Source organism: Ovis canadensis, chromosome 10 (genome assembly GCF_042477335.2).
Source record: "Ovis canadensis isolate MfBH-ARS-UI-01 breed Bighorn chromosome 10, ARS-UI_OviCan_v2, whole genome shotgun sequence".
Classification (NCBI taxonomy): domain Eukaryota; kingdom Metazoa; phylum Chordata; class Mammalia; order Artiodactyla; family Bovidae; genus Ovis; species Ovis canadensis.
The window spans coordinates 69,131,859-69,145,855 of record NC_091254.1 but is presented as its reverse complement, the minus strand read 5'-3'; the positions used below and the strand labels follow the sequence as shown (position 1 = coordinate 69,145,855).

Genomic DNA, 13,997 nt, shown 5'->3' with positions numbered 1-13,997 from the left:
TTTTCCACTTATTGCTTAAGGAACACTTTAGAAAATTACAAACTCAGAGTTCTTAACAATTTAGTCTACCACTGTGTCTGCCATAAAAAGCTTTTTACTGATCTACTTTAAGTGTCTTTATATTGTGAATTATTTTAATTCATTATAGTTTACAGGCAGTAAACGTTTCGTAAAGTTCCACCTAGTACCTTAATGGAAGTAAGTAACAGCGAATAGAACAATTGAGGCAGGAATCAAATTTATCTGATCACCCAGGAGAAATGAAGGTAATTTATTTAGGATGCTGATAGAAAGGCTCTCTCTTTTGATACTATGTCATTTCCCTATCTGGGGTTGAATCAGTTCTAAATGGACAGAACTGGTTGAATCAGTTCTAAATGGAGAGAATTAAAAACACAACAAACACTTCCCTTATTTCTAGCTAGAGGTTAAGTCTGAAAGTTTTGGATAATAACAAACTACTTGAGAACTAAGGGCTGGAGGAATCCCTAGGTCATCAGTTTATCAATAGTGTTTTGCCATAAATCGAGTAATTTTGGACAAAACTAAAGCCTCCGGAAGTCTCAGTGCGTTAGATGAGACCATCCCGTTCTTCCCAATCTTGTCCACAGCACAGCATATCCAAAATACAGTACTGCAGAACCCTGGGAAAAAACGGAGGAGGCAGCACAGCGCAGCACACCTGTAACCCCCTGATCGCCTGTGTCCCGACACATCCGAGCGGATGCTCTCAAGAAAGCGCTGCAGTAGCAGTGTCGTTCCAGCCGATGGGCCACGCCGTCTGGTACAGAGTTCGAGCTGCTGAAGTTCCTGCTGATTCTGAAGTCAACGGCCTTTCCCTCCTAGTAAAGAAATAAAGTCTTTATTCCTTAGGAAGACCAAAGCGTGGAAAAGCACAAGGCCCACAAACCAAGCAAATAAGCAAGACTCGCCACACTTGCCCAACGTGCACTCCGGAAAAAAAAAAAAAAAAACCCACCACAACTTACGTCTCTTCCCAGCAGGCTCCGGGAGTCACCGCGAGATTTCACCAATTCTCGCGAGATTTATCGGCAGCCATCTTCTTGGGGGTGCTGGGAGCCGGGAAGACCCCCCGAATCGTTCCCATTCAGCTGTCCTTCGTTTTCGCTTTCTTCACTTTTCCCTCTTCTGCGTTGCCAGCAAGCACCTGGTTTCAGGGCTGAGGGCAAGCCCGTGTTTAGGCGCGTGTCGCGCTCTGGTCCAGGAAGATTCGCTGGGGTGGAGGGAAGGGGGAGGGCCCGGGCAAACCGTTGCTGCCTCAGCCGGGGCCGGGGTCCGGGGAGGGGGAGCTCTTGGCACCCCGTGGACTCGCGGCCTACGGCGGTCCCCGCGGAGCTGTTCGCCGATCCGGGCTCGCGGGAACCTGCCACCGGCGCCTCCCACCGCGGCCCACGCGGGCGGCGCGCGGAGTAGGGGGCGGGGGCAGCGGCGGCTATAGCGGCCGCGACCTGGGCGGGCGGAGGAGTGTGACGGGCCTCGGGGCCGCTGTGGATGGTTTCTAAAATGATCATTGAAAACTTCGAGGCACTCAAGTCCTGGCTCAGCAAGACTCTCGAGCCCATGTGAGTATTCGGGAGCTGTTTTACTTGCAGGGATGGAAGGGGGAGATAGGTGGACTCCCAGTTGCCTCAAGTGCCTGCCTTGGAGGCCGAAGCGGTGAACTGAGGTCCCGGGCTCTGTGTTTTCGCCTCCTCCGCCACCTTCGTTCCCAGGTTCAGAATACGCCTGAGAGCCTGAGCTGATCTTTACCTCATCGCCGAGTTGGTTTTTAAACCGATGGCTCTTCTCTTGTTTTCCCGTTATTTGTAGACCGACCCCAGCCTAAACACACAACTCGTTATTTGCCGAGGGCCCCCAGGTCGGTTTCTTTTGGCGAACTCGTGCATGATCTCCTGTTCACTAGACTGTTTTACTTCGCCTTTTTTTTTTTTTTTTTAAATGAAGTGAACAGCTCTTTTTAGGGATTTAGAACAGTTCTCGCCCTGCCCACTCATGTTTTACCTAAATACCGTCTCTGAAAGAAAGGCCGTGTTTACCATGTGCTGTCTGGCTCTTAACTGATTGAAAATGTAACAGGTGCTAAGGTGCCCAGTAAAATTTCCCTTTCTCATCTCTGTACGTTTGTTCGCTTGGAGGAAGAAAATGCAATCTAACCATATGGACTGTTTGGCAGTTTTAAGTAGAATCCTATAGGTGTTGTGTGTGTGTGTGTGTGTGTGTGTGGGGCGGGGGGGGGGTGGTTCGAAGTGCTGAAATGTCTTAGATTGGAAAAATTGAGTTTTAAGGATTTATCTTTTAATACATAAAAACTATATCATGGGCCAAGTGTTTTGATCAAAATTGATTGATTTACAATAAACAACTTTAAGTGCAATGCAGAATATCTACTTATTTAATAGATTTATTAAACGCCTTCTATGTACTGTGGGAGGCACTGGGGCTAGAATTTTTAAATTCCAAAATCCACAAGGCATAATAGAAAAGTAAATAAGCTAACTTGAGGTAGTAAAGAGTCGTGACAGTAATACTAGAGGATCATGTAAAATAGTGACAACAAGGCCTCTCAGAGGAGGTGACAGTGGAGCAACACCTGGGGAGGAGAACTGTGCAAAAGTCTGGAAAGACAGTGTTCCTTCCAGAAGGAAAGACAAGTGCAAAGGCCCTGTAGCGGAAATGATCATGGTTCGATGGGGAAGACAGAGGCTGTTGTGGCTGCAGCGAATCTTGTGAAGGGGGAACAAAAGGAAAAGTTGTGAAGTTGGAGAAGTAGGAAGGGGCCAAATCATGTAGAATCTTCTAGGCTATAATCAAGAGCTCAGATTTTACTTAAAATCTAATGGGAAGACATTAGATGATTTAAAGCAGGCAGAGATTGACTTTGTTTTAAAACTCCGCCTACTTTGTGGAGATTATGGGATCAAGAATAGAAACAAGGGGACCATGCTGAAGGAAGTTGTAGGCCAAGCTGTAGATAGTTTGCGTTAGAGTGAGAGTGGAGACAGATATGTTTAATAAATAGATCTGGTGGGACTTGCTGCTGGATTGGATGTGAGAGAGAAGGGAAAGGAAGATCAAGGGTGACTGATGACTAAGAAGTTAGTCTAAGCAACTGAATGTGTGTTGGTTGAGGAGGCTTGGAGAGAACAGTTTGAGGGGAGAAGGGTGGTTGATTTTAACCATTAAGTAGAAAGTGTTTGTTACACATCTAAGTGAGATGTGAAATAGGTAGTTGGGTATGCGTCTAGAACTCAGGCCAGGAGCGGAGATACTTGCAGTCATGCGGGTAGTATTTAAAGTCACGCGACTGGGAAGTTTCAGAAGAACGTGTAAATAGGGAAAAGAAGAGAGTCCAGGTCTGAGGTTGGAAGAAAAGTGGGATATATGTCACTAATGAAAGAGATGTATGACAAAAGAGGAAGGTTGTTGGCTTGGTGGGATACTACATAATGGATAAAATGGAGACAGAGGGGACCTTACGTTGGCAAAGTAGAAGTCATTGGTGAACTTGTTGAAAAGTTTCACTGAGTAGGATGGTGCAGATAGAAGCCCTGATTCAATGGGTTGGAGAGAGTGGGCAGCAATAGAGTATAGTTGAAACTGTGGAGCCAGAATGGCTGCCTTTGAATTCTGCATCTGCCACTTACCTGCTGTGATATTGGGTAAGTAACTTAGCTCATTGCCTCCGCTTCCTTGTGTCTGAGAGGGGGAAAATAATGAATATGTATTAAGAAAATCTTTGAACACTGTCTGGTTTGTAATTAGCACTCAGTAAATGTTCAGTTCAGTTAAGTCGCTCAGTCGTGTCCGACTCTGCGGCCCCATGAATCTCAGCACGCCTGGCCTCCCTGTCCATCACCAACTCCCCGAGTTCACTCAGACTCACGTCCATCGAGTCTGTGATGCCAGTAAATGTTAGGTGAACGGAAAACTTAGAATGTTTTGCGTTAAAATAGCATTCCCTTGTATAAGCCTTCAGTTCTCAAATTACTTAGTTTTATTACCATTTTTTCTTATTGAAGAGAAGTTTATAGCTGATTAGTGTGTTTGCTTGTAATTTTTTTTTGTCGTTTTAATAAAGCATATTCAGGTATCATAGCATACTCAGATGACTGTAGCCCTGCAGTCTTCACTGCTGGAATAAGGCACTACTTGTAGAACCTAGACAGTGGGAGGAGCTGGGATTGGTCCTTTTGTAATGTACACTGCTGTGGTAAAATTGAACACTTATCCAAGTTCCTGTCCCTTTAACCGCACTTAAAGTGAATTCTTTTAGATGACTTTTAAAGCTGATTCCAGTTATTTAAGACCTATGGTTTCTAACATTGGTTTTGTGTAACTTTAAGATGCGTTTGTTATCTAAAGAGACTTTTTCTTTCCTTTTTTTTTTTTTTTTGGCCAAATAGCACCTATTTGAGGCAGGACCTTACGAAGATAGAACTTGAAATTTGTATGGAACTTTTTACCTATTTGCGCTAGTAAAGTATCTCATGGTTTTGAACTTGCCTTGTAGTTTAAATGTTTTAATTCAGTAAATATTAATCTACTCTGTGCTAAGCAGTGTGTTAAGATATTGGTGAAATGGTGGAAACATGACATGAAATGACCATCTTCATATCGTTTACCAGGGAAGACAGATGTTAAACAAGTAACTATAAGACTGGTGAGCATGATGAATCCAGAATGCTATGAAAATATATGTCTGGAACGTCTGGAAAGACAGTATTTCATCTCAACTAGGAAGGATGAGGAGTAGTTTGTTGGGGCAAAAGGATGGGAATGGAGAGTTGTAACAGCAAGGTTTTTGAGGGCAGATTGCATGGAGACCCTAAAAAGAAGGAAGGAAAGGTGAAAAAAAGAGCCAGGGGAAGCATAGCGGCAGATAGCTCCTGAGACAGGAGCCAGATTGCATGAGACTGTTGAGTCATGTTAAGGATTTGGGATGTCATTGAAGGATAGTGGGAAGCCAGTGAAGGGTTTTGGGGGAGGAGAGTTTTCAGATGGACATTTGGGGGGGTGGGGTGGAGAGTCAACCTGGTTGCAGTTTCAGCATGAAATAAAAGTTGGTAAATCTGTATTTTATTTGATTATAAGGTCTATAGGTATATCAGGATTCCAAGTTTTCTTTTTCATAATTTTTTGAAAATATATGTGATAAAATTATCATCTTGAAATAACTTGATGTTTTTGTTTTCCAAAACATTTGCTTAGTCATACACACTTATAATAAAATAAAATAGATGTTGGTCTTTCCTGTATCATTGATTTCTTTTTCATAACGTTAAGCTCTCTTTTTATGTTTTTTTATTTTTTAAACAAAAGTTTTTCTGCAATATTTTAAAACTTTTTATGAGTTTACATATCACTAAATGTGATTTAATAAAATCGTGGATTATTTTCAGTTTAAGGGAAACCTCAAGATCTAATCAAACCCCTTAGTTTTTCAGAAAATAAAATTGAGAGATAGACTTAATGACGTGCCCAAGTTTTGTTGAGCTTAGTAGTGAAGAGCAGAATGCCTCATTTTGTGCTGCGACTAGGTCGTGCTATGGAGGTAGCGTTGTGTAGTGGAAAGAAAACATTTTTGTGTCCACATAGACCAGTGTTCAGATCTCTCAGCTCTGCCACTTACTAAGTGAATAGGGAAGTGAACCTCCCTTTTCCTTGTTAGTATGATAGGAAGAATTATACCTGTTTCTGTAGGTGAAAGAATTAAATGAGACTTATTTTTAAGAGCCCAGTCTCTTCCCCCCCACTCTCAGGAGATATATATATATATATATATATATATGCAGTGAAAAAAGCATTTACCCAAAGGGAATGTTCTGAAATACAAAGAGTACCTGCTGTGCAGCCTGGGGAGCTCATTCTCACAGCAGGCGTTATTTCAATTTGCTTAGGTGTCTTTCACTCACTTTGACCTTTTCTTCCTCTTTTATCTCTAACCAAAATTTTAACTTAAAGACAAATACAGTATTTAATGCCTAACTCTTTAGCAACAGTTACCAGGGGAAAACATATTAAATAAGTTATCTGCTCTCAAGTCCAAGGTATTTTAAAGCTATATTATCTACTGCCGACAACATAGAAAACAACAGATGAGATTACAACAGCTGTGACAAGTCAGATGCGTTTGATAAGGTTCACAGATGGTACAGTAATAACGAAGATATAAGTACAATTACATTGTATTGATCTTAAATACCAGTTTGATTAAATACAGGTTACATTGCTATTATTGCTACTGTTAACATTTATATACATTGTTAAACCTTTGTATTACTTTCAGGTTCTATGAGGTAAATACTGTTAGCTCCATTTTGCAAGTGATGACACCTGAGGTACTGAAGCATGAAGTTAAGATACTTGCCCAGAGTCACACATCCCTACGTGAACAGTGATTTAAACTCAAGCTTTTGACTCTGGAGCCTTGTTCTTAATTTACTACAACATAATGCAGTGTATCCTTTCCTACTTCTCTATGTGTGTGCCTGTGTATGTGTACTTTTTTTTTTACTATTAGATTTTTGTAGTAGTAGCTACAAAAAAGCTTTGTTCCTTTGTAAAGGAAGAAAGTTCTTAGGCATTGTGATTATGAATGCTTTAGAGTATAAGACAGAAACCTAGAGTTTTGTAGTCATTTCTCCTTTACCCACACTTATTACTATACCTTTCTAACCACATTAAAATTTATTTTTGTTTTACAGGAAGAACTGAAAGGTGGTCTTTTTATTTCTGAATTTTGTTTACTCTTCCCCTCCTTTGATCTTTCATTTTCTGCAGACCCTTTTGGGTATAGTCAGTCTCTCATTCCTTAAGCTCAGCAAAAAAAACAAAACGAAGAATTAAATCATACTTTCTTTTTCATGCCAGCTTTCTTTTCCTGTCACTGTTAAATCTTGAAATTAGTAGTCAGCCTTTAATTTTTCACTCATTTGTCCCCAACCATTTACTTCTTAATACTGTACGATAGTTTCTTTATACTCATGTTCAACTGAAATTGCCTACCCCAGTGTTACCATTGCATTTGTTTATTAAATGTGAAGACTTAATAGAAATTTTAGTTCTTTGACCTCTGTGTATGACATTACACAGTGTTGATAGCTGCCTTCTTTTTCTTTAAACTTCTCATGACTTAGATCCCTAATATTTTGGTTCTCTTTCTTCACAAATCGGTCCTATCTCCTTAAGCTGTTTTTCCTGCCTTTGAATTGTAATTTTCTTTGTTCTGTTCCCATGATTCTTTTTTCTTAATCATTACCACTCCTGACACTTTATTCACATTCATTCCTATGGATGGTTTCTATTGTAATATGTGCCATTGGTTTTAAAAACTGTGTGTGTGTGGTAGTTGCTTTGAAAGTTTGATTAAAGACTCCCTTACCCAGGATATTGCATAGATGTATTTGAATTTTAAAGCTTTTTCAAGAGTACCTGTAAGCATTTATTTTTCTCATAGGTATGTCTAGGCTTAAAACTGCTAGCTCTGTGCCTGATCCTTTTCACCTGAACTTCAAACTGCTGTATGTTTCTGAAAATAAAATATTCACTTATTTCCGTTTCATTTTTCCAAATTATTTGGGCTTGAACTTTTATTTTTTTGGCTTCTCCTCCCTTCATTCCTTTCCCCCCATTCAGTTAATCATTGGGTTCTGTCTCTTTTAATAATTCTTATTAATGACAGTGGTCAGTAGGGAACCCTGCACTCCTTATCTAATCCACTGCAGTTTGTTTTCTAACAAACCTCCCTATCTCCAGTCTTTTTCTTGTTTGGAGTTCTTCTGGTCTGGATACCCAGCTTGTTTATTGTATTGTGTGATCAAAATCTTCAGCACTTCTTCACTTGACTTTCAGAACTCTAATGTCTGTTTCAGATTATCTTTCCAGTTTATATATTCCTACTTTTTACGTAAGTCTTAATTTCAACAAAAGCTGAACTTAACATTCTGATTCTCTATCACATAGTTTATATTGCCCTTTCTGCCCCAACTTTATGTAGAAGGTAACATTCATTGGGTGCTTACTGTTTGCTAATGTTTGTGCATTCATTGTGTGTGAGCTGGGTTCTGTTATTCCAATTTTAAAGATGGAGAAATTGACTCAGGAAGTTTAAGTAATATACTTCATTCATAGCTAATAAATGATAAGAGACAGGATTAATGACAAGACATTTCTATTCTAGAGTTTTGCTGTGTATTGTGATGTAATGCCTTTCTTGGTATCTTTTATATATGTTGAAATCAAAGGTCCATTGCAATTCCAGTTCATCCAGAAAGCCATTTATCTGTCCAGTTGAAATCAGTGACTCTTCCATGAGTCTCCTCTCCTAGTGCCAGTTTGCATGGTTTTTTGACACTCATCATTTGCAGATTTGTTCAGTAGTTAATTCTTTTGTTTTACTGTTGTTATTAGAGTCTAAGGTCCTTGAAAATAAACTCAAAATGTTAAGTGTTCTCTTGTATAGCACCCAGCACAATGCCTCGTGGGGGTTGTACACCTGGGTTTCAAATGCATTAGTTGAAATTTCTACTTTGTGCACCCATGATCTAAGAGAGAAGAGGCATTTGTATAAAACTGTTTTGGAAAAGCAGATATATGAGCACTTTGAAGATTTACTAATCTCTGGGTCTGTTTCACTTATTTTTACCTTACAGCACTTTGAAATTAACTAAAGACTCTGTGATTTTTCTTTTTTTTTTTTTTAAGAGGGAAAGGACACTGAGAAATATTAGCATTTACTCATTAAAGTGTGTGAATGCTGCTATATGCAAGATTGCTTAGCTCCATAGAGCTGCACAGAAAATTATGGTAATTCTAGTCTGATGAATTTTATAGCTGGTAAAAGAGTTTCTGTAATTAACTATTGGCTAAAACATTTTTCATGACTTTCTTACCACCTTTTACTGCTGCAACCTTAGTTGACTTTTCCATCTGAGTGATGAACAGTTAAAATGTATTTAGCATTTTCTGTTTTAGCAGTTCCTTTTTTTTTGGCTTACAATGCTTTTAAATGAATTATTTTATATGTAAATCCAGGTATAGGGATAGTATTAGTAACAAAATGGAAAACAATATATTCCAGTGTTTGGTATGTTTGTGTTGAGAATGACCAAAACTTGAGCTAAGTGTAGGCTTTTAGGAAATTTTCTTCCTCCTGCTTCCTTACTCCCCAGGAATGAGTGGATGGTAAATGCTTCCTGCTGGACTTACTCACTACCTTCCTACTACTTTGTTTCTGTGGAAGTCTTTTTCAGTTTACATATGTTACTCATTTGTTCTTTCTGACATATTCGGCCTGTGTGTGTGTTCAGTCACTTGTACAAGTATGTTATATATATTTTTCTTTCTCCTTTTTTCTATAATTGGAGGTCATTCAATATAATACATAAGAGACACCCCCACCCTTTTTCAGTTTGCATAGTATTTTAATGTAATGGCTATACCATAATTTATTTAACCATCGTTTATTGATTTGCTGAACAGATAGAACCACAGTGTATGTATTTATCATGTGGTAATTTGTAATTAACATAAACAGATCAGTTGCATAAGTTTTGACAGTTACATATACCTATGTAATCACCATATAAAATAGGATCTAGAACTTTCTCTGGGATATTCTCTTGTGCCTCTTCCTGAGTTTTTCTTTGTAACAAGACATCCACTCTTATGTTGGCATTATGAATATGACTGCTGTGAATATTTTTAATTAAGCTGTTGTTGAAATATTTTCTTCTGGGGGAGGGGTAAATACCTAGAGGGGTATTTGCTAGGTCATAGGGTAGCTGCATGTTTTCTATTATAAGAAACTTTAGAGATTGTTTCTAAAGTGGTTGAACTATTTCACATTGCTATCTGTGATTTGTGAGAGTTCCAGTTGCTTCATATCCTCAGCATTATTTAGTATTGTTAAGTTTCTTGTTGTTGTTTTTAAACCTTTATAGTGAGTATAAAATGACATCTGACCCTTTTTGGACTGACAGTTTAATTCATTCTCTGTATGAATGAATTTAATTTGCATTTTCCTGATGAGTAATACTATGGAGGACCTTTTCATGTGTTTATTGACTGTCACAGCGTTTGTGAAGCGGCTGAAGTGAAGTGAAGTGAAAGTCTCAGTCATGTCTGACTCTTTGCGATCCCGGGACTGTATACGGTATAGTCCATGGAATTCTCCAGGCCAGAATACTGGAGTGGGTAGCCTTTCCCTTCTCCAGGGGATCTAACTCAGGGATCAAACCCAGGTCTCCTGCATTGCAGGTGGATTCTTTACTAGCTGAACCACAAGGGAAGCCTGTGGCTAAGTCTTATTTATTTTTAAAATTGGGCTATCTTATTGCCAGTTTCTAGGAGCTCTTTATTCATGTAGAATACATGTCCTACAGGTTTTTCCCCTACTCTGTGACTTGTGTGCAGTAGTCCCTCCTTATCTGTGGTTTTGCTTTCTGTGGTTTCAGTTACCTATGATGAGCTATGGTTTAAAAATATTAGATGGAAAATTTCAGAAATTAACAATTTATAAGTTTTAAATTGCATGCTTTTATGAGTAACATGATGAAATCTCTCATTGTCCTGCCCAAGATGTGAATCATTCCTTTGTCCAGCATATCCCAACCGTTTGTCACTTAGTAACTGTCCTGGTTATCAGCTTTGCTCTCGTGATACTATACTGCTGTGCTTGTGTTCAAGTAACTCTTACTTTGCTTAATGATGACTGCAGCACTCAAGATTAGTATAGGCAGTTTGAATATATCAAAGAGAAGCCATAAAGTGCTTCCTTTAAACAAAAAGGTGGAAATTCTCAACTTAATAAGGAAAGGAAAAATTCAGTACTGAAGTTGCTGAGATTTATAGTAAGAATGAATCTTCTATCTCTGGAAATTGTGAAAAAGGAGAAAAATTCTTTCTAGTTTTGCTGTCACACTTCAAAGTGCAAAAGTTTTGACAGCTGTGTGGTAAGTACCTAAGATGGAAAAGGCCTTCAATTTGTATAATAATGTATTTTGAAAGGAGAAGAGAGAAAGCGACACTACACTCACATCAATTTTATTACAGTATATGGTTATAATTATTCTATTGTTGTTAATCTCTTACTGTGTCTAATTTATCTACCTGATTTGGTCATAGGTATGTGTGTAAAAGTGGCAGGTAAAAAATCTGCCTGCAATGCAGGAGACGCACAGGAGACCTGGGTTCCATCCCTGGGTGGGGAAGATCCCCTGGAAAAGGAAATGGCAACCAGTCTGGTATTCTTGGGTTTCCCAGGTGGTGCTAGTGGTAAAGAACCCACCTGCCAATGCAGGACACAGATGTAGGTTTGATCCCTGGGTCTGGAAGATGCTCTAGAGGAGGGCATGGCAACCCACTCCAATATTCTTGCCTGGAGAATCCCATGGACAGAGGAGCCTGGAGGGCTTCAGTTCCTAGGGTCTCAGAGTTGTACACAACTAAAGTGACTTAGCATATACACATCCCTGTATGGGAAAAAACTTAGTGTATAGTAGGGTGTATCTGTGATTTCAAGCATCCACTGGGTGTCTTGAAATGTATTTCCACCGTGGATAAGATGTGCGTGCAGTTGCTCAGTCACATCTGACTTGTGACCTCGTCGACTGTAGCCCCCCAGGCTCCTCTGTCCGTGGGATTTTCCAGGTAAGAATACTGGAGTGGGTTGCCATTTCCTTCTTCCGGGGTCTTCCCAAGCCAGGGATCGAACCCATATCTCCTGCAGTGCAGGTGGATTCTTTACTACTGAGCCACCTGGGAAGCCCTGTGGATAAGGGGGGACTACTATATAATAATGTCATTTTGTGGGCAGGAATTTTTATTTTTATTAAGTCCAGTTTATTTTTGTTTTATGGTTATGTCTAACAAGTCTTTATCTCCTCCAAGATCATAAAGACATTATATGTTCTAGAAATATTCTGCCTCTTGGTAGGTTTAGGTCATTCATCTCAAATGAATTTTTAAAAAAATGCATATGGAGGCATTCAGACAAGCCACCGGTTCTTACTTGGCCCTGTAATAATTGTTTCTCTGCTCCAGACTCTGACATTTAGGCTTGTTTGGCCTACCTGTGTGTCCATCAGGCACACAAACTTGTGTTTATTAACAATTTTGGCAAGCCAGCCCAGTAGTCTGTTTTAGTGGCAGATTGACTCTGCCCAGGAGCAGCCTCTTCCCCGAGTCCCCAGCACCTGCCAGAGCTCATGTCGCTCTGGGGAACTCAGGAGGACTCTCCCTGACAGGGACTGGCTGCCCTGGCTCAAGGCTGTTTGGAGTCAAGAAACGAAAAACCAGAAATGCATATGGAATGAGGTAGGGCCAGTGGCTCTTTTATCTTTTTTTTGTTGTTGTTAATTTTTCCATAAATGGTCCCTAAAAAAAGACTTTCCTATTGGATGACTTGGCTTGTCGTTTGATAATTAACTGTACTTATAAGTCTGTTTCTGAACTCTGTCTTGGTCCACTGACATTTGGCATGTTGGTAGATAATTAACTGTGTATATGAGTCTATTTCTGGACTCTATCTTGGTCCAGTGATATGTATTTATTCTGATGCTTATACCACACTGTCTAAATAACTTTATAATTTTTGAAATCACGTTATGTAAATCCTCCTAGTTTGTCCTTTTGAAAAACTGTCTGGGTTATGCTGGATTCATTTCCCTATAAAGGTGAGAGTCAGTGTTTCAGTTTCTATGAGAAGGCCTGTGTTGATTGTTGATAGGGATTGAGTTGAATGTAGAGATCAATTTTAGAAGAGGATCATTTTTCAAATTTTATTGTTATTTATAGAAATATGATTATATTTACATATTGACCTTGTATTTTGCAACTGAGAATCCTTATTATTTACAGTAGCTATTTTATAGATCCTTTGGAATTTATCAGTCATGTTATCTGTGACAGTTTTACTTTCTGGTTTTTAAAAAAATTTTCATTTCTTATTGTATAGGTTAGGAACAACACTGTAAGTTAAATTGAAGTGGTCTAAGAGTTGACATCCTTGTTTTGTCCAAGTCTTAGGGGAAAGAGACCTAGTGTTTAAGTATTAACTGATGTTAGTGCTAGATTTTTTTTATAATTGCGTTTTACCAGATTGAGGAAATTCTCTTCTATTCTTAATTTGCAGAGTGATTTGTCATGAAAAAGTAAAGAATTGTCAAATTCTTTGTCTACATTTATTGAAATGATCACGTGCTTTTCTCTCTTTTTCTGTTGATATTATACGTTACCTGGATTGGTTTTCAAATGTTAAGCCAACCTTGCATTGCTGAGATAAACCCCTTTTGGTCATGATGTAATTATCCTTTCTGTGCATATTACTGGAATTGATTTGCTAATATTTTGTTAAGTTTTGCTTCTGTTTATGAGGGCTGTATGTATTTTATTTTTTCTATAAAATGTTAGATTTCACTGATGAAGCCATCTGGGAATGAAAATTTTGTTGTGAAATGGATCTTTTATTACAAAATCAGTTTGTTTAATAGGTATAGGTCTATTTAGCTATTCTGTTTCTTCTTGTGTTACTTTTGGTAATTTATGTTTTTCAAGGGTTTTTCTCTTAAGTTGCTAGATTTATTGACACAGAGTTGTTTGCACTGTTGCCTTATTATTCATACAATGACTATAGAATGTATTTGATGCTTCCCCTCCTCTTTTAAAAACTATACCTGATTTTGGTAATATTACTTTTTTATTTTCTTGACCAATTTTGCTAATAGTTTATCAATTTTAGTCAACTTTTACCAAGAACAGTATTAGCTTTGATTGCTTTCTATTTTGATATTATATTTTTATCATTTCCTTTTTCTACTTAGAGTTTAATTTGCTGGCTTTTCCTTCTTTCTTCCGAGGGAAGCTTAGGCCATTGGTTTTATATTTTTCTTGTAGTTTCAAAAACTAGGGCCTGGAGGTAAAGCACAGGCAGGTATCCAGAATCTTGTTAATGCTGAGATTCCAGTTCTTATAAAAGG

At 38.7% G+C, this 13,997-nt stretch overlaps 1 protein-coding gene across 21 annotated transcripts in view; it reads left to right on the top strand.

Annotated features, from left to right (window-relative positions):
• The first annotated feature begins 1,006 nt into the window (after window positions 1–1,006).
• The window catches only part of RBM26 (RNA binding motif protein 26), an 83,250-nt gene continuing 70,259 nt past the window's right edge, over window positions 1,007–13,997 (top strand). For 20 of the 21 annotated variants that reach the window (XM_069602381.1, XM_069602376.1, XM_069602380.1 and 17 more), the window contains exon 1: window positions 1,022–1,583. In XM_069602381.1, the coding sequence (XP_069458482.1) occupies window positions 1,513–1,583 (71 nt within the window). In that variant the 5' untranslated portion in view covers window positions 1,022–1,512. Of the gene's footprint in view, window positions 1,584–13,997 lie in introns of all 21 variants that reach the window. The other variant, XM_069602377.1, reaches the window with a different exon arrangement.